This window comes from Trematosphaeria pertusa, assembly GCF_010094035.1.
Source record: "Trematosphaeria pertusa strain CBS 122368 unplaced genomic scaffold BU26scaffold_2, whole genome shotgun sequence".
NCBI lineage: Eukaryota > Fungi > Ascomycota > Dothideomycetes > Pleosporales > Trematosphaeriaceae > Trematosphaeria > Trematosphaeria pertusa.
Window position 1 is genome coordinate 1131538 of NW_022987213.1, and position 16135 is coordinate 1147672.

At 53.2% G+C, this 16135-nt stretch overlaps 9 protein-coding genes across 9 annotated transcripts; 3 read left to right on the plus strand and 6 right to left on the minus strand.

Annotated features, from left to right (window-relative positions):
* Positions 1–93: 93 nt before the first annotated feature.
* On the minus strand, positions 94–1139 carry BU26DRAFT_537212 (ClpP/crotonase). The gene is made up of 2 exons (XM_033831395.1): positions 709–1139; positions 94–552 (listed from the first exon to the last, which is right to left on the minus strand). The coding sequence occupies exons 1-2, from the start codon at positions 1113–1115 to the stop codon at positions 111–113; spliced, it is 849 nt and encodes a 282-aa protein (XP_033689383.1). The 5' UTR covers positions 1116–1139; the 3' UTR covers positions 94–110.
* Positions 1140–1441: 302 nt separating this feature from the next.
* Positions 1442–2108, minus strand: BU26DRAFT_514305 (uncharacterized protein). The gene is made up of 2 exons (XM_033827805.1): positions 1631–2108; positions 1442–1582 (listed from the first exon to the last, which is right to left on the minus strand). The coding sequence occupies exons 1-2, from the start codon at positions 1909–1911 to the stop codon at positions 1510–1512; spliced, it is 354 nt and encodes a 117-aa protein (XP_033689384.1). The 5' UTR covers positions 1912–2108; the 3' UTR covers positions 1442–1509.
* A 1749-nt stretch (positions 2109–3857) lies between these two features.
* BU26DRAFT_514307 (uncharacterized protein) lies at positions 3858–4993 on the minus strand. The gene is given in 5 exon segments (XM_033827806.1): positions 3858–3882; positions 3895–4156; positions 4361–4563; positions 4594–4709; positions 4903–4993. The coding sequence occupies 3 exon segments, from the start codon at positions 4693–4695 to the stop codon at positions 3895–3897; spliced, it is 567 nt and encodes a 188-aa protein (XP_033689385.1). The 5' UTR covers positions 4696–4709; positions 4903–4993; the 3' UTR covers positions 3858–3882.
* Positions 4994–5233: 240 nt separating this feature from the next.
* On the plus strand, positions 5234–5939 carry BU26DRAFT_500151 (uncharacterized protein; the record flags this gene model as incomplete). Its single annotated transcript, XM_033826479.1, has 3 exons — positions 5234–5387; positions 5448–5824; positions 5889–5939. The coding sequence occupies 3 exons, from the start codon at positions 5234–5236 to the stop codon at positions 5937–5939; spliced, it is 582 nt and encodes a 193-aa protein (XP_033689386.1).
* A 70-nt stretch (positions 5940–6009) lies between these two features.
* On the minus strand, positions 6010–7933 carry BU26DRAFT_537213 (uncharacterized protein; the record flags this gene model as incomplete). Its single annotated transcript, XM_033831396.1, has 3 exons — positions 6010–6438; positions 6691–7202; positions 7254–7933. 3 exons carry the CDS (start codon positions 7931–7933, stop codon positions 6113–6115), a joined length of 1518 nt encoding a protein of 505 aa, XP_033689387.1. The 3' UTR covers positions 6010–6112.
* A 547-nt stretch (positions 7934–8480) lies between these two features.
* Positions 8481–9053, plus strand: BU26DRAFT_559083 (uncharacterized protein; the record flags this gene model as incomplete). Its single annotated transcript, XM_033832655.1, has 1 exon — positions 8481–9053. The coding sequence occupies one exon, from the start codon at positions 8481–8483 to the stop codon at positions 9051–9053; it is 573 nt and encodes a 190-aa protein (XP_033689388.1).
* A 117-nt stretch (positions 9054–9170) lies between these two features.
* BU26DRAFT_137496 (Nitrilotriacetate monooxygenase component A/pristinamycin IIA synthase subunit A) lies at positions 9171–10994 on the minus strand. Its single transcript, XM_033819770.1, has 3 exons — positions 10548–10994; positions 10239–10486; positions 9171–10179 (listed from the first exon to the last, which is right to left on the minus strand). Exons 1-3 carry the CDS (start codon positions 10860–10862, stop codon positions 9288–9290), a joined length of 1455 nt encoding a protein of 484 aa, XP_033689389.1. The 5' UTR covers positions 10863–10994; the 3' UTR covers positions 9171–9287.
* A 441-nt stretch (positions 10995–11435) lies between these two features.
* BU26DRAFT_137494 (MFS general substrate transporter) lies at positions 11436–13614 on the minus strand. The gene is made up of 5 exons (XM_033819769.1): positions 13126–13614; positions 12793–13077; positions 12356–12740; positions 11764–12288; positions 11436–11714 (listed from the first exon to the last, which is right to left on the minus strand). The coding sequence occupies exons 1-5, from the start codon at positions 13283–13285 to the stop codon at positions 11618–11620; spliced, it is 1452 nt and encodes a 483-aa protein (XP_033689390.1). The 5' UTR covers positions 13286–13614; the 3' UTR covers positions 11436–11617.
* Positions 13615–13944: 330 nt separating this feature from the next.
* BU26DRAFT_600108 (FAD/NAD(P)-binding domain-containing protein) lies at positions 13945–15938 on the plus strand (the record flags this gene model as incomplete). Its single annotated transcript, XM_033835149.1, has 1 exon — positions 13945–15938. One exon carries the CDS (start codon positions 13945–13947, stop codon positions 15826–15828), a length of 1884 nt encoding a protein of 627 aa, XP_033689391.1. The 3' UTR covers positions 15829–15938.
* Between the last annotated feature and the right edge of the window lie 197 nt (positions 15939–16135).

The window sequence follows — 16135 nt, forward strand, 5'->3', positions numbered from 1 at the left end:
GTGCTGGCAAAGTTGAAGAGGGGTCCGGCGCTTGTTGGGGAAGCAGACCACTGTCAGTAGTGCAGCTGGCCAGGGAAATATCTCAATAGTGTTAGATTTATAAGATATATCTACAGCTTCGAAGGCTTCCAATCCGGCTTTCTCTTCTCCGCAAAAGCCTTCAACCCCTCCATCGCGTTCCCCCCTGCATTCAATGCCTCGCTGTACCTCTCAATCGTCAACTGCGTCGCGCGCTCGACACTGCCCGTCTCCCACGCCTCCTTCAGCGCCGCCCTCGTCACAATCGCTGCATCAGGACTTATAGCCGCAATCTCGTTTGCAAGTTTGAGAGCCTCGTCTACAACGGTGTCCTGCGATGGCGATATCCGGTTCACGAGGTTGAGCTCTTTGGCTCGCTGCGCGGTGATGGGTTTGCCTGTGAGTGCCATTTCTGAGGCAATGGGAATGCCGACGTTGCGGACGAGGCGGGGTGGACCGCCGGCGCCGGCGAAGATGCCGCGGAGGGCTTCGGGGAGGCCAAAGCTCGCGGTTGGAGAGGCTACGACCATGTCGCTGAGAGAATATGTTAGCAATGAAATTGGTCGGGAATCTGAAATATGGTGCTTGGTCCCAACCGTCCCCGGTCAGAACGGATACCTTCCCCTGCACAAGCGCAAGAGGACTTATCCTCTTGAGCACATAAACCCAACAGAACAGAAGTCCACTCACCAACCCAGTACAATCTCAAACCCCCCACCGAGCGCAAATCCATTCACCGCAGCAATAATCGGCTTCTTCCCACCCCTCCTACTAACACCGCCAAACCCACTTAACGGGTGTCTCTGACTCGCGACATCCTTTTTCACTTGCCCACTCCTAATCTTTCCTAGCTCAATCAGATCCTGTCCCGCGCAGAACGCCTTCTTCCCCGCCCCCGTGATGATAGCAACGCGTAGATTGGGCTCGCGGTCAAACCAGTCGAACACCTCGCCCATCTCGATGTGGCCCGCAAACGGTATGCTGTTCATTTGGCGCTCGCGGTTTATGGTGACGAGGAGGACGTAGGGTGCGGGGTAGGAGAGGAGGACGTGGGAGGTTGGTGGGGGCGTAGTGAGGGGTTTGGGGTGGGAGGCCATGGCGGGGGATGATACTGTTGTTGGAGGAGGAAAGAGGAGAGTGGAGGGTAGGATTGAGGTAGCAGAATGGCGATATGAAGCCTTGGAGTAGGTATCCAGGCTGACCTCGTTCGGGCTTACATGGCTGTGAGCTGAGGGATAAGTTCAAGCGAGTCTCCGCGTTTGGAGCTTTGGGCCGAGGTTGATGTTGGACCCCGGAATGTGCTCCAGATCAAGTCGGTGGGAATGCATTCGGAGCAGGCTGACTTTAAGTTCTACGATACCTCCACCTGCCACCGGAAAAAAAACACCTTAGGGACAAATTTAAGAGTCATGAATTGATAGTTGATGCGCTTGCAATGGAATCTGGTTCTTTCAACGACTTCCTTAGTGCTTCTGCAATCTCTTGTTCTCTTCAACCCCCCCAGCAGAACATTGCGCAGTAACCCTTCGCATTAGGAAGCCAAGCATCGCGCTTAACAAATATCCTAAATACAGTAAGCATACCTATTAATCGACTTTGTAAGCTATCGTACCATTGATTATCTACCAAGCTAGCTTGGTAGACATGGTGTGGAATTCTTGCTAGTAGCTCCTGCTCTTCTAGGTTGCATGCAACGTTGAGATCGTAGATAAACCCATATGGGATGTGAACAGCATCAAATTTTGACGCTGTTACTTCTGTATTGAAAGGCCTCCCAAGGATCTTTGTGCAGAATATCTCCCCAAGGGTGATCGGGCGGCGACATGAGTCCCCTGGTATATCCGTTACGCGGGCTCGAATGATGATACGAGATTCTTCTCCGTCGCATTCCATGAGCTTTACGACGGGCGAGTGGAGAAAAGGCGGACGACGAGTTGGGATGGGAGGATTAAGGAAGTGTGGTTGAAACGAGGAACGTTGAATGCGGTAAGGTTGCGAGCGGCGCACGAGTGGCAGCCTCAGTTCGGTAAGGGTGTTGATTTGGTTCAAAGTCGTTGTTTGGTGAGAAAATTCAGGTTGATATCACTGAGCATCGCTGAAGTGTGAACGTGTTTGATGATTAGTGATCAGTCATTGTAGGTGCTTTTGCTGACTCAGCGCCGGTAGATAGTTATCCTGATGCGTAGTACGCCCTCTCGTCTTTTCTTTGGGAATATTCCGCAGACCTCGCTCCTTTTTTTTGTGCCCAAGCTGCGGGCGTCTAGCGGAGACAGAAAAGGCCGAGCGTATCAGCGTCCTGGCCGAGCTTCGCGTCTAGGGTGGCTGCAGCGAAGCTGACAGGACCAAGGGAAGGAAAGGGATGAGAAGGGATGAGAAGGAAAGAGAATGAAAGGGAAGGAAGAAGGAGCATAGGCAGACAGCCATCGCGAGAGAGGCGCTCAAGAGTCTGGTCCATGCGGTGACCCTGGCAAGAGGGCTAAAAGGTACGAGGCCGAGATGGACGTCCCTAGCGCCACGAACTTCGGGCAGTTCGTGCGAGACTTGACAATCCCGCTCTGCCTCATCGACGCCGACATCCGGGCCCTGCGCGTGGTCCCAGAGCGCTTCCAGAGACTGCAGCACCTACGCCTCCTCTTCAACCTCGAGTTGCTGCGAGACGGACCCTTCGTGAGCTACGACGTCGCGCTAGACCCTGGCACGATGCTGTCGCGTGTCTTCCGAGACTTCGTTGAGGAGAGGCTAGCAGGTGGTCCGGTGGTCTTTCCTAGCAAGGGCACTATAGCCGTCGCCTTTGGCTCCGCGAACGACGACTTTGCCGCCAAGGAGCGCCGCAACCTCGAATAGTTCTACCAGAAGCTGCACGCCTTCTTCCAGTTCGCGTCTCTAGTCGACGAGGACGAGCATCCGGACAAGCCCCATGTCGCTGGCACTGCGAGCGGCCTGGGCCTGGAGGTGTATGGCCACAGTGTCGACGAGTGGGGTACGAGCACTACGAAACTATGCACCTATGGCTCACTCGCTAGAGAGCAGAGGGTACGAACTTGGATGTGGATATAGTGGTAGGGAAGGTTGCAGCATCGCCGTCCGCTCTTGTCCATGTTCGTTGGCGTTGATACCGTTGGTGGGTCTGGCATGATTCCCAGGGGATGGATGGACACTAGTTTGTACAGTGTGGAGCGGCTTCTGGATATCTTGGTTGTAGCGTAGGACTGCTCTCCCGCGCCTTCGTACAACGCGCCAGCAGCTAGGAACTATGGACTCTGCTCTACGTTGTTTTCTTCTCTTGCTTGTTCGTGCGAGCAAACGGGCGTGGTGCAGCAGCGAAGCGGCCTTGCATTCGCGCCGCCAAAAGGTCTGCATCGCGCTGTTTCAGGCAGAAGTATTGGTCCAGAAGCAAGGCATTAGGTGCACAGCTGCATCGAGCGGGGCGGGATAAATTGGTTTCCGGCCCTACTCTGTACGTTGGGACATTCTTCCTCTTCCATCCTTTGTTCCTGTTTTCCTTAGCATATGGCCGCTTGCTTTTGGCTTGTAGTGCCTGCGCTGGCTCGACAAACCCATCAATGGCCAGAGTGGGCCACCCTCTACGCTAGCGACAATATTACCATGCCACATGCAACCGCTTGCGTCCAGCTCATGCCACAACAACTAAGTCGCGCCACCCACAAACCCCTTAGGAACGTATCGTCATTGCCAAGATGCTACTCCTGATCCAACCGTGGTACTTGGTTCTACAAAACGAGAGGAGGCATGCCCAGTTTGCAACGGGGAGAGGCCGGAAGTGGTAGTGGTAAGGTTGTCTAGATATATCGTCCAAAAGGCCGGCTAATGTACCCAGTCGTACGACAATTGACCGTCTAGGAAGGCGGTCACCATCTAAGTTGGTCGATCGTCGGCATCGGAATACGCGTGCGCGTTCGTTGGTTTGGGTTGTAGTATGAGGTCGGCAACAACTTCATCTGCAGAGGTATAAGAGCCATGCCAGCATTTTTTGATGATTTCGGCGACGGGAAGGGTCCCAACGTCTGGAAAGCACTGGTGTTTGTAGCTGTCCTCAACTGTGTCGTTGGGTTCATCTTCGTAAGGCCGCGTAGTTGTCCAGAGTTTATAGATAGTTGATCCTAGTGCAAACAGTTCGCTTGCAATAGAAGGATTCTTATCGTCCTATCGCTGAGATCGGCATTCGTAACCGGCTCTGGCAGGCTCCCTATCAATTAAGGAGCCGCCAAAATCGCATATTTTGATCTTATTACCCTTCAAAAGAGCGTTGTGACAGCCAATATCTCCTTGTATAACCCCTTTTTAGTAGAGGTACGCTATTCCCTTAGCGACTTAGCAGGACCATTTTAGGGCCTGCTTATGTGATGGAGTCTTCCCTTGCTTATAGAGTTTCCGTAGGTGCTTGCGGACTGGCTCTCCAAATCTCTCTAGAAGAATCCCTCGTTGAACTGAGGAAAAGTATTGGCATATTCGTGGATAAGACCCTAAACGCTGGTATACAGATCTCTTGGTAAGGAGGTCTTGAAGGCATAAGGAGGTAGCGTACTAGTTGTCGTATGTAGGAGCGATTTTTACAACGGTGCGCTCGTCAAGAGGATATACAATGCCTAAGATTCCGACCCTAAGCCAATAAAGACCCGATGTTGAAAGGACGGGGAGGCTAGGATCATCTTGCATGATATGAGAAGCGCCTGCGTCAATGAAGCTTTAGTAAAACAGGAGTAAGAGTAAATAGAGAGGACCTTACGTGAAGAAGCGTAGAACACTCTGTGTTGGAAGGTGCAGCACAGGACTGCGGCGTATGCCGTCGGTTGTTGCGACCTATTACTCCGTCCTTGGCGTTGTGCTGGCGCGGGAACGAGGTTTCACTAGGCTGAGGTCCTTTGTCTTCGAAGCGCGCGATGACGCGGTGCGCCTGCGTGATGGGCTTCTCGTCGATGAACGGTCGAGGACCGGGAGAAGCGGCTAACTGGGGTAGTAAGAGGGTGAGAGCAAGGAACGCGACTGAACAGGTTGTTGTTGATCGAGAGAGCTTTGAATAGTAACCTCTAGCTTACTTAGATAGCGGCTAAGCCTGAGTTTTTATATATACGCTACTAGATATTTCATTTCAACAAAGGTGTCCAGTGCCTTGTGCGAGATCGGAAAAGCTGCGCTGAGGCTTGGCGTTTAACAACACAACCTCCCTCAACCTCCCTCTTTCGAACCAAACACCATGGATCCTGCGGCTGGCGAGTCTGAGGCCTCTCAGTTTAATCGAATGGTTATGAAAAAGTTGCAGAAGGCTTTAGAAGCGGACCCAGAAGTGGATCTAGCTTCTAAAATTCCCTCGTCTTATTCAAGCCGACTTGCTCATCGAAAGGCCAAAGGTTTGCGGGCACCGCATCTAATACTTTCAACTCTGAGGATGACAATCTGACAAACCCTAGCTCGACATGAAGACGGCCCGTCTCCAGAGCCTCTGAATCTCGGAAAGCAACCACCACGATTTCCTGAAGACGATGTCCGCAATCTGCTTGATGGAGCTGCCCCGGCTACAGTCCTATTTCCGCTCTCAGAATCCGTCCGAAGCCTCCTCGAAAGCCATTACCAAAGCCCATCCTTCGCCAGTGGCTTACACAGACTGGTTGAGCAGAGTGAAGTGGTCTGGAAGCCCAAGTTTGGCCGCCATAAGATCGTCGTCAAATGCAGTCCAGAAGTTGCTCTGAAGATTATGCGGAACATGGATGACTTCACCGAATACACAACACTGCAATACACTGAGAAGTTTATACCCAGCATCCCTGCGCCAAGACCGCTCGGTCTCGTGCGCTCCGGCGAATGCTTCCTCTTCTTTATGTCTCTCATGCCTAGTACTACACTCGAGGCAGTTTGGCATAAACTGGACGACCAGCTTAAGCGCTCAGTTCAAGGCCAGCTGAACGATATATTCGTAAAAGTGCGGTCCTTCAAACGTCCCAACAACATGCCACTTGGGGGTGTGGCGGGCGAAGGCTGCAAAGATTTGAGGAGAAATGTCCGACACACTAAACAACTTATGTGGACTACGGAAGAGTTTGATGATTGGCAATTCTCCAATCCTCATTTCGGAAGCTCAATCTACATCGAAATCCTTCGACGACTTTCTCCACCCTTGCCGCAAGAACATGTTCTCAGTCACAATGATCTCCGGCCGTGTTTCACCTCCTCCTAGCATCTCATACTCAGGCTCCATCTTCGCGAGCCTTCGGCTTGCCCGCTCCTTCTTGTATGTCTTGCGCTGCCTGTTGCGGCGTTGGGGTGCTGTCCGTGTGTTATCGCGCCTTCGATCTAGTGGCGCGGATTCCGCGTTCGTTGGTGCATTCTTGGTGATTCGACCGCCGCGAGTTTTGCGAGAAGTGTCTTTCGCTGGTTGAGGTACTGTTGCTGGCGACTGCGGCACTGCTTCGCGCCCAGCAGGTCTCTCGCCGAAACCATACAAGCGAGCCCGTTCGTTCTGCTCCTCGAGAGGGACTCCGAATTCGTCCCACACACGGAACGTATCGTTCATTTCGTCCTGGTTTAGAACGAAAAGGGGGTAGAAGCCTGGAGGTAGCCGCTGGGGGCGCGCCTTTTCTGCCCTTTCTAGGGCCCTTTCTAGGACTTCACGGTCTCTTCGTTCTTCGCCCTCAATCCTTTGCAAAGTTTCTGCACGTATTGAAGTGTTGCCTATAGCATCCGACAAGGCCTCTCGTTGTTGCTGGCGGGAGACGCGAGCGTAGATACCTCGGTACCAGGTTTCCATTGCATCTCTATCCTCCTGGGTCTCCGGAACCCCGAAAGGACTTGATAACTTGGGTGGGAGTTCTCCGTAGAAGCGAATCCTTGCAGCATCGAGCTTCTGGCACCAGATATCCTGAGCGGTCTTTTCCTGATCGGTGACTGTTTTGCCGACCGGACCAGACCCCCTTGGTTCAGGGCTCTTCTCGCGCCATTCATACAGGGCAATAGTAGCTTCATGTGCAGCAACAATCTGCTCCAGCGTCCAGCCCTTCTTGGGGAGGTCGATGTGATCTTGAAAGTGACCCTGTTCAAGGGAGAACCGAGTAGGATCCACGTAGCGAAAGCTTTCCATTAACTCCCGCTTCTCGCGGGCTTGCCTGTCGCCTGGCTCATTTTCACGTAGCGTCCTAGCCCCGTCTATAAGAGCCTCCTTGAGGAAAATTCTTTCGAACTGATATCGCTCCTCGTCCTAGTGGAAACGTCTCCGGTTGAACTCTAGCTCCTCCCATGGATCATCGGGGATAGGCGTCGGCTCGCGGGGCTCGGGGGTTGGGTCGTACGTGCTGTACCCGCTGAGGTCGGTGTCGTTGTCGTCGTTGTCCCTCGATGGTGTTGGAGATGCGGGAATTTCGATGCCTAACTCCTTCGAAAGTCGAGCCCACAAGCGCTTCCAGCTCTCATTGAACACGCCAGATCGTGGCTCGAACGGCCGCCGTTCAATCTTGTGTTCCATTATCCTCAGGGCTTTCTGGCGTTCCACATAGACTGAATCATACTGAAGGTAGATGTTCCTTTCCTCGAGCATGGTCTTCCGCAATTGGTACCACTCTTCACCGAAATGCTTTCGGCCCCACGCCGAATAGATTTCGGGACTATACGGCTCCGGTTCGGGCGTCCATGGCCTTCGGCCATCAGGATCATACGTGTCCGGGTCGTAGGTTTGTGGCACGAGCATCTGCTCGCCCTCTACCATTGCGTACAATTGAGGTGTTGGTGCCTCCGTTTCCTCGCTTTGTGGCTCGTCGGCCGCGTAGCCGATACGCTTGGACTCGTAGTTGCCATGGAGGCTCTCGCCGTTGGATAGGAGACGCACATCATCGGAGGCGGCCGCAACGGATGGATGAAGGGTTGATGTATTGTTGCGTCTGCGCTTCGCACGCGCGTGCGGAGCCATCGCGACGCCAATGATGAAGAAATTGATCAAAGACGTGTACTGTGGTACAGAGGCCTGTCGCGGGTGAGTTGAGGTATGCTGAGGGCAATGGTGAAGGATAGAATCGAGGGTGCTGATGGGTTTTTGTCCAGCAGTTCTCTGCGAAAGTTGTTTGTTGGACGCGCACGGTTGCCTAACTTCCCCGCGTCCCGTCTCAGCCAATCCTATCTTCATAATGTGTGAAGCTGAGTTTCACCTGATACCGCGAAGAACGCGGGGCCAAGATAAAGCGACATTTACCGAGAAGAGGCTTGCATTCGCTAGCCAGCTACAGAGAAAGCATGACTAAGAATGTGGCACGGCCACGCAACTGCAGCTCTTCGTGAGGTCGATACTGCACCTCCCCAATTCTCTCCTATCCGCATCTTTCATTCCATACTTTTTATGCGCTCTCCATGATCAGGAACCTACGAACACCCACACTGTCACAGCACCACAGTACTCCTGCCCGTGGCCGCAACGGCTTCTTATGGATCATCATGCTTCCCCGAGTTGTGTTACGCCTACTATGTCGTACGGCGTCATGACGCCTGACGAGGCAGAGCTTTTGGCAATGGGTGCGTCTGGCGCGATCTTTGCCTATCCCAGCAGACCACATGAAGTGTCCAAACTCCCTTATCGCGCACAATCTTCTATCGACAACGTCGAGATCGAGAAACGCATTTACCGCCGGCTGGAGACCCATCCGAATATCATCCGCTGCCTTCGGATCGACGATGATGCCATACATCTCGAGCGAGCAAAATACGGCTCCATCCGACAGTACTACAGAAAGGGCGGCACTGCGACCCTCCAAGAGCGCATCAAGTGGTCGCGAGACTTGGCTAATGTGCTGCAGTACATTTACGACAAGAACGTTAGACATGTTGACATCTGCGGCAAGAATATCCTCTTGGATGAGGACCGGAACATCAGACTTTGCGACTTCGCTGGCTCGGCTATTGATGATATTCGTCCTACGGTTATCGCTCAAGACGGCTTCCGGCACCCTGATGACGATGCGAACAATATAATTCGAGCGGAGATCCACGCTTTAGGATCGTCCATCTTCGAGTTGATAACCTTCACCTGCCCACATTAGTGCGAGGAGGCTGAGGAAGAAGGAAGAGCTGCAGCATTGCTGCGGGAGGGCAAATACCCTGATATCACTAACGTGGTACTTGGAAGTGTCATCACAAAATGCTGGAAGGGGGAGTACACATCTGCGAAGGAAGTTGCAGATGCTCTCTGCTTAATTACTAAACTAAGCTAAGCCTTAAGCTGCGTTAGGTCGATCCCGCCGTCCCACAGGGCAGCAGGATTAGCAACCTCGCTCTCAACTTGCCGACTCATCATAAACATCATACTTATGCCGACTCCCCACGTGGTCACTCCTCAGCAATTTCTGCCCCTTCCCGTAAACCTTTTCTCTCGCCGTCAATCCCTCGTTACTCTCCCCATATATCCCTCTCCTCCTCAACTCCGGCACCAACAACTCCACCACGTCTTCGAAACTTCCGGGCGTCGTCACATACCCAATATTGAACCCATCCACATCCGCCAGCGTCACCCACCTCTCCAGCTCATCCGCAACCGTAGCCGGCGAACCTACGGCCACCGGGCCTAGCCCGCCTATCGACGCCTTCTCAGAAATGACGCGGGGAGTCCAGCGCGGGACCTCAGGAGATGTAGCGGTGAATTGATGGAGCAGGCTGCGCACGCGGTGGTCTTCTGTTGCGTCGGCGGCACTAATTTCATGGTCTGGAGCGTATTTGGAGAGGTCGATGCCAGTCCATCCAGACACGAGCACCAGCCCTCCAATCGTAGATGCATACCTTTTCAGCTCTTCGTACTTCTGCTGCGCTTCTTCGTCCGTGCGACCCAGCACGGGCGTGAACGTAGCGAAGAACTTGATGCTTTGCGGATCGCGCCCCTTCTCTTGTGCTAGCTGGCGTATCTTGGAGATCTTGGGGCGCAGAATGGTAGGTGAGTGGGAGGAGACGAAGATAGCTTCGGCGTGGGTTGCTGCAAATTCCGAGCCTGCGGAAGATGTGCCGGCTTGGAAGAGGAAAGGCGTGCGTTGGGGTGAGGGATCGACGATGTGGCGCGATTCGAGGTGGAGGTATTTTCCGTGGTGGTGGATGGTGCGCACCTTCGCTGGGTTGATATACTCGTCCTCTGCGGTGTTCTGGGTAATGGCGTCGTCGGCCCACGAGCCTTCCCAGAGTCTATTAAACACGCAGTCAGTCAGTCACCGTATCGTAGCCGTCGGGTGGTGTGAACGCACTTGTATAGAACGCGCAGGTACTCGTCCGCTTGTGCATATCGCTCGTCGTGTTCGATCGGGGTATCCAAGCCGATGGCTTTGAAAGCGGCTTTCTTCCAACTTGTGACAATGTTCCAGCCGAACCTCCCTCCCGTAAGATGGTCCAGAGTGCTAAAGCGCTTAGCGAGCAAGAACGGTGGCTCAAAAGACGTAGAAGCTGTGATGGCAAAAGCTAGGTTCTTCGTCACTGCCGCCATTGCGGATATCGGCTATCACTAATCAACAAAGATTGCTCGGAGAATACAGAGGTGCTTCGTGGGAAAGACTGACTATTGTTGGATCTGTCACAGGCCATTGCGCAGCCCTTCGAATACAGTTGTCCAAGCTTTCTTCGTAGGTGTCGTATCCGCCGTATGTATCTGCTAAGAAGAGTGCGTTGATACCGCCGCGCTCTAGCAGTTTGGCAAGATCAATCCAGTAGCCGAGCTTGCGCTTCGTGGCTGAGCGATCTTTTGGGTTCTTCCACTGACCTGGCGAAAGATGGCCAACCGTAGACATATCGAACGCATTGATCAGTATCTTTTTTTTGGGCGCTGTTGCACCGTTGGCGGTATCGTTGGTACTGTCCGGAGTTGACCCTGTCATGGCTGGTGCACCTCAAGGCTCAACATACGCAGAACTGTAAAGGCGTGGCGCTGCTTGTGAAGTTGCCTCGAGTCTTTCGGCACGTTTTTTCCACCTCTGTTGCTTTCCGGATGTGTTGGGGGTATGGTCTAGGAAGACTTCGGGCCGTGAATTGAAAAGACAGGCTAACTACGCAATGGATTCGAGGGTATTCTAATATCTCCGACATCGATCCGACAAGGTGACTTCGCGATGCAGGGACGTCATTGCGCCATTCTGATAACATTTATTGAGATGTCGGGCCATGAATCGTTCCAGCGAGCCCGCTTTTTATCAATGGTGACATAAAGTCCGCATATTGCGTGCTTTCTCCAGGTGGAGATGCGGCCCTCACAGTGCAGGATAACCTAGACGGGCGACATGGAATAGGGCGCCGAGGGCCATTATGTCTACGCATTCGTTATCCGCGTAACCAGGAGGACCCTTTTCTGTTTTCGCGCTTCTCCGAAGGTATGAACGAGCTTATGGTGGGGTTGCCAAACGTGGGAAGCCGAACGAGCCGGCATCTTGGGAGACGTGACTACAGCGCACTAAGACAAAGATTGGCGGGGTTCAAAAGTTTCCAATAGGCATTTAGCTACGACATGGTGCGAAATTTGCGTCTTCTCTCACAGGATGTTTGCCTTCTGATGCAGCCCGAAATTCGGGATCTGGGGTGATAGAATAGATGCTTGGAGATGGCTTTCCCGTCATAACTCAACGCATGACTCCTGATCCTACGAGGGTGCATCGACCTTATTCGGAGACACGGTAGAGCCCTCTGACGTGGTTGATGTTTGACCGGCCTCATCGTCTGTGACGGGATCGGATTGTCTGCACCCGTGTCAGTGAATCTTTCGTCAAGAGGAATGCTTATCCATACCTCTTCCTCTTCTTTTCGAAGTAGTTGATGATGTGCGCGAGGATGATGAGGCAAAAGGCATTCCCAAGCACAAAAGGATATCCCTTGCGAAACCTCGGCGCCTCGACTGTTTTGAACGTTAATAGCGGTGTCCAGGCGGTCGTAGACTGCGCCAGCGTGTTCGCGAGCACCAAAGCGACAGAACGCTCGGCTGGCGAATAGCTTAGTTGGCTATTGATCCATCCGTAGAGAACGCTCGACATGGCTACCGCTGAATAGGTCGTCATGAAAGCAAACCACAACGCCGATTCTGGTACGCTCCAGATTGTTAGGGTAACGAGTCCGATGATATTCCAGACATGGGCCACGGTAATCGCCCACGCTGGTCCAAGGATGAGATCAGAAGCAAAGCATATGGCCAGGGTGTAAAAGATGCCTAACGCAGGCGAAATGGCACCAAGCTCGTTGACACGTGCGTTCGAGTATCGCTTCAGGCTTTTAAGCCAAAGTAGATAGCCGCCAGTGGAAGTGTTGATGGATCCGTTCCTATATACGTGGAGATACAATTAGCAAATGACTCAGAAATGGTATTCCATATCCGGGGGTTGCTTACCAGAAGAAGATATCAAGGAGCAGCAAGGCCCAAACGCGGGGAGACTTGGCGATTTTGACAAAGGTATTAGGAGTGACATTGCCTCCTACAGCATGGCCTGCCCTCCGAAGACGCTTTTTTGCAATCTGCAGATCGTGCTCCTTCATGACCAGCTTGTTAGGCTTGTCTGGCGTCCCCGGGAGGACCATTAGTCCCAGGAATCCTATTGGAATTGTCACCAGAGCGCAGATGATGTACATCCAGCGCCAGCCTGCGAGGCCATTTACGCCATCCAGTCGTGATGACGCTCCCGACTGGATGAGAGCAGCTGTGAGAGTGCCAAGAGTGAGACCGACGTAGAAAAAGCCGCCTCGACGCGCAATCTCGTCACCTCGATACCACGAGCCTGGAATGATGTCAGTCAAAAGGTGCAAATTCCCGACCGCAAGGATTCGTACCGAAGATGTAATGAATGGCGGGGAAGAACGCGGCCTCGAACCAGCCCACAAGGAATCGGTAAGTAGCCAGTTCTGCAAACGAATGTGCCCGGTATTGAAGTAGCGTGAAGAGGCCCCAGGAGACATCCAGAAATGGAATGAGGTAAAACATAGGCGTCCGAGTGAAAAGGTACAGAAACGGGAGCTGTCCAAGTACTGCACCCAAAATATACATGGTCTGGAGCCGTACAAGTTCATTGCCATGAAAATTCAAATCCTCTTTGAGGCCGGCAACATAGGCATTATCTATGTGGTCAGCTAGCAGGTCGCTCCTTTGCCTGGGTTCATACTCACTAATATTGGCCTGATCGATGTACTTGACCCAGTACGCGAGAAAGACATAGGGCACAATGAGGAGATCGAGCTTCACAATCAACTTGCGCTCCTCTGGACTGTCTTCTTCCCGGAACCAGCGGATCTGATACCATTTGCGGATTTGCAACGGAGAAGCCATATCGCCGAATAGTACCTTTGTGACTAACAGGGCGCCCGTCGTGCCAGAGAGCTTGCCCACACCACAATATATGGCCCTGCAGAGCACAGAAGCATCGAGCTCCGCCTCATCCCCTTGGCCGCCGAGCAGCGTCCAGAACTAAAAGTCTGTTCTCCACCAGCGACATTTGGCCGAGAGGAGGTATTCTGCAGGGTTGCGAGCACGCCAGTTGATGGGGCTAATACGCAACCACAGCGACGGGTCCCATAGCTACCGCAGCTGGGAGCGCCACCACGCGATCACGCCGTTCCGCGTCTACTCATCCATCCCAGGGGACCGCTTGTATCATGGTTTCGGGTCTGATTTCTCGAAATAGACAGCTCTCCTGTTTCTTATCTTGCATTGGGACATACCGTCAACGGAGGGGGAGAAGGCGTGATCGGCCACATCATGCAAGCTTCGTTATCGCCGGTTGCGAGCCAAGAGCGGAACGCCGGACGATAGATAAGAGAGTGCAGTAAGGATGCGGCTTGTCCTTCGTTCTTTAAAACCATAGCGCCGAAGACGCGACGGAAGTCAACTGGTGTGTGAGGGTTGACATCCGCAGGAGAAACGCGGCACTTGAAACGAACGCGCCACTTGAAACTAGCGAGGTGTGGGCTAGACTAGGCCCGATCAGGATGGCGCGCAGCCCGATTGCGATTGTCCCCGACGTCGACAAGACAACAGCAGAAGCGCAAACATCGACGTCAACAAGACGCGCCGCCCAGCTCACTGGCCATCTCGCGCCCGCGAAAGAGACGGAGGAAGTGAACACAGGCCCGGCCCTTCCACCCCAGTACCCCGTCTCGCGACTCCGCTTCGATGCCCACCACCACATCGACGATGTGCGTCCGCTCAGAGTTGCTGTGGTGGGCGCGGGGCTATCAGGCATCACAGCGGGCATTCTGCTTCCAGCCAAGGTTCCAAGTATCACGCTCACGATATTCGAGAAGAACGGCGACGTGAGCGGGACCTGGCTGGAAAACAACTATCCCGGCGTGCGCTGCGACATCCCGGCACACGTCTACCAGTCCACGTTCTCGCCAAATACGCAGTGGTCCGAGATCTTCGCTGAAGGCTCTGAGATACGCGACTATTGGAAGTCGTGCGCGGAGAAACACGACGTCTACAAGTACGTGAAGCTGCGGCATCGCGTGGATTCAGCTTCTTGGGACGACGAGCAATCACAGTGGCACCTCTCGGTTCACAATCTCAACACCAAGGCATCCTCTACCGAGCGCTTCGACTTCGTCATCTTTGCCATTGGTCGATTCAACGCCTGGAAGTTACCCGACTATCCTGGAATCGATGACTTCAAGGGACATCTGCGACATACATCCAACTGGGACCCCTTGTACGACCCCTCGGGCAAGAAGGTAGCCGTAATTGGCAATGGAGCGAGTGGGATTCAGGTTGTACCAAATCTGCAGCTCATATCGAAGCATGTCACGCACTTTGTGCGCAACCCGACCTGGATAGCCACGTCTTGGGCTGGCGATGAGCGGACCTTTGAACCACAACCGTACCTCGAAGAAGAGCGACAATCCTTTCAAGACCCAGCAACTTACCTTCATTTTAGAAAAGAGTTAGAAGAAAAATACTGGCGACGTTTCCGCGCCATGGTGCGCGGCTCGGAGGAGAATGAAGGCATGCGAGAGCTGTTCATCGAAGTTATGAGAAAGCGCGCATCTAAGAAACCTGAATTGTTAGAAGGACTCATACCTGACTTTGCACCGCACTGCAGACGGCTGACACCGGGTCCTGGCTATCTGGAATCGCTCACCGAAGATAACGTTGAGCTTGTTAAAGCGCCCATCAAACGCTTTACCGCTAGAGGAATCGAGACTACGGATAGCAAGCAGTACCATTTCGATGCCATCTTTTGTGCCACGGGCGCCAACACCGATCTTGTCCCACCTTTCTCAGTCAAGGCACGAGGCGTGGATTTGAAAGAGGCTTGGAAACCCGATGGGACGTATGGTTTCCCGTACACGTATATGGGGGTTGCAACTCCTGGCTTCCCAAATCTTTTCTTCCTCGCCGGCCCTCATGCAACCGGTCCTTCAGGCACAGTACCTTACGCCGTGGAAACAGCACTTACATACTATGCGAAGGTTATGCGCAAAGTTTCATCGCAGGGCATCAAATCGATCGCGCCATCAAAGGCAGCAGCCGACGACTTCGTTGACTACTGCGATGCATTCTTCCCTTCCACCGTGCTGACCGACAACTGCTCGTCCTGGAACAACGGAGGTGTTCCCGGCTCTCGTATCCATGGCCTGTGGCCTGGGTCGGCAGCTCATCAGACGTTTATACGCCGCGATCCACGGTGGGAAGATTGGGAGTACGAGCGCTTCAATCCCGTAAATCGATTTGCTTACTTTGGAAATGGGTACACGCGCGGTGAGGTGGACGAAGGCACGGACCTGACGCCGTATTTAAGGGCTCCTGGACAAGAATTGGATTTGAGAGATTTGCATGAGAGCTGGTGGGACCTACCAGGCGCAAGCAAGAAGTCATAATGAGGGGCAAGTGAATACGGCACTGTCGTTCAGTTCAGTGAAGCGTATATCTTGTGTCGCAACATATCTACAAATTCCACAAACTCTACACATCTATTCGAGAGTCAAACCAAATAATTAACCAGGAGCATGTCACTCAGCAGCATCAGCTGATTTGCATACATCTAAAGCAGCGCCGGTTCCACGCTGCGACTCGCCTCGGATTGCCGCTCTTGAGCAAAAACCTTTCTCGCCTTTTCCTCTCTTCGCGAGTCATTTTGCACGACGCAGAGAATAGGTCCCTCAACTTGTCTCCGCTTTCGGCCCA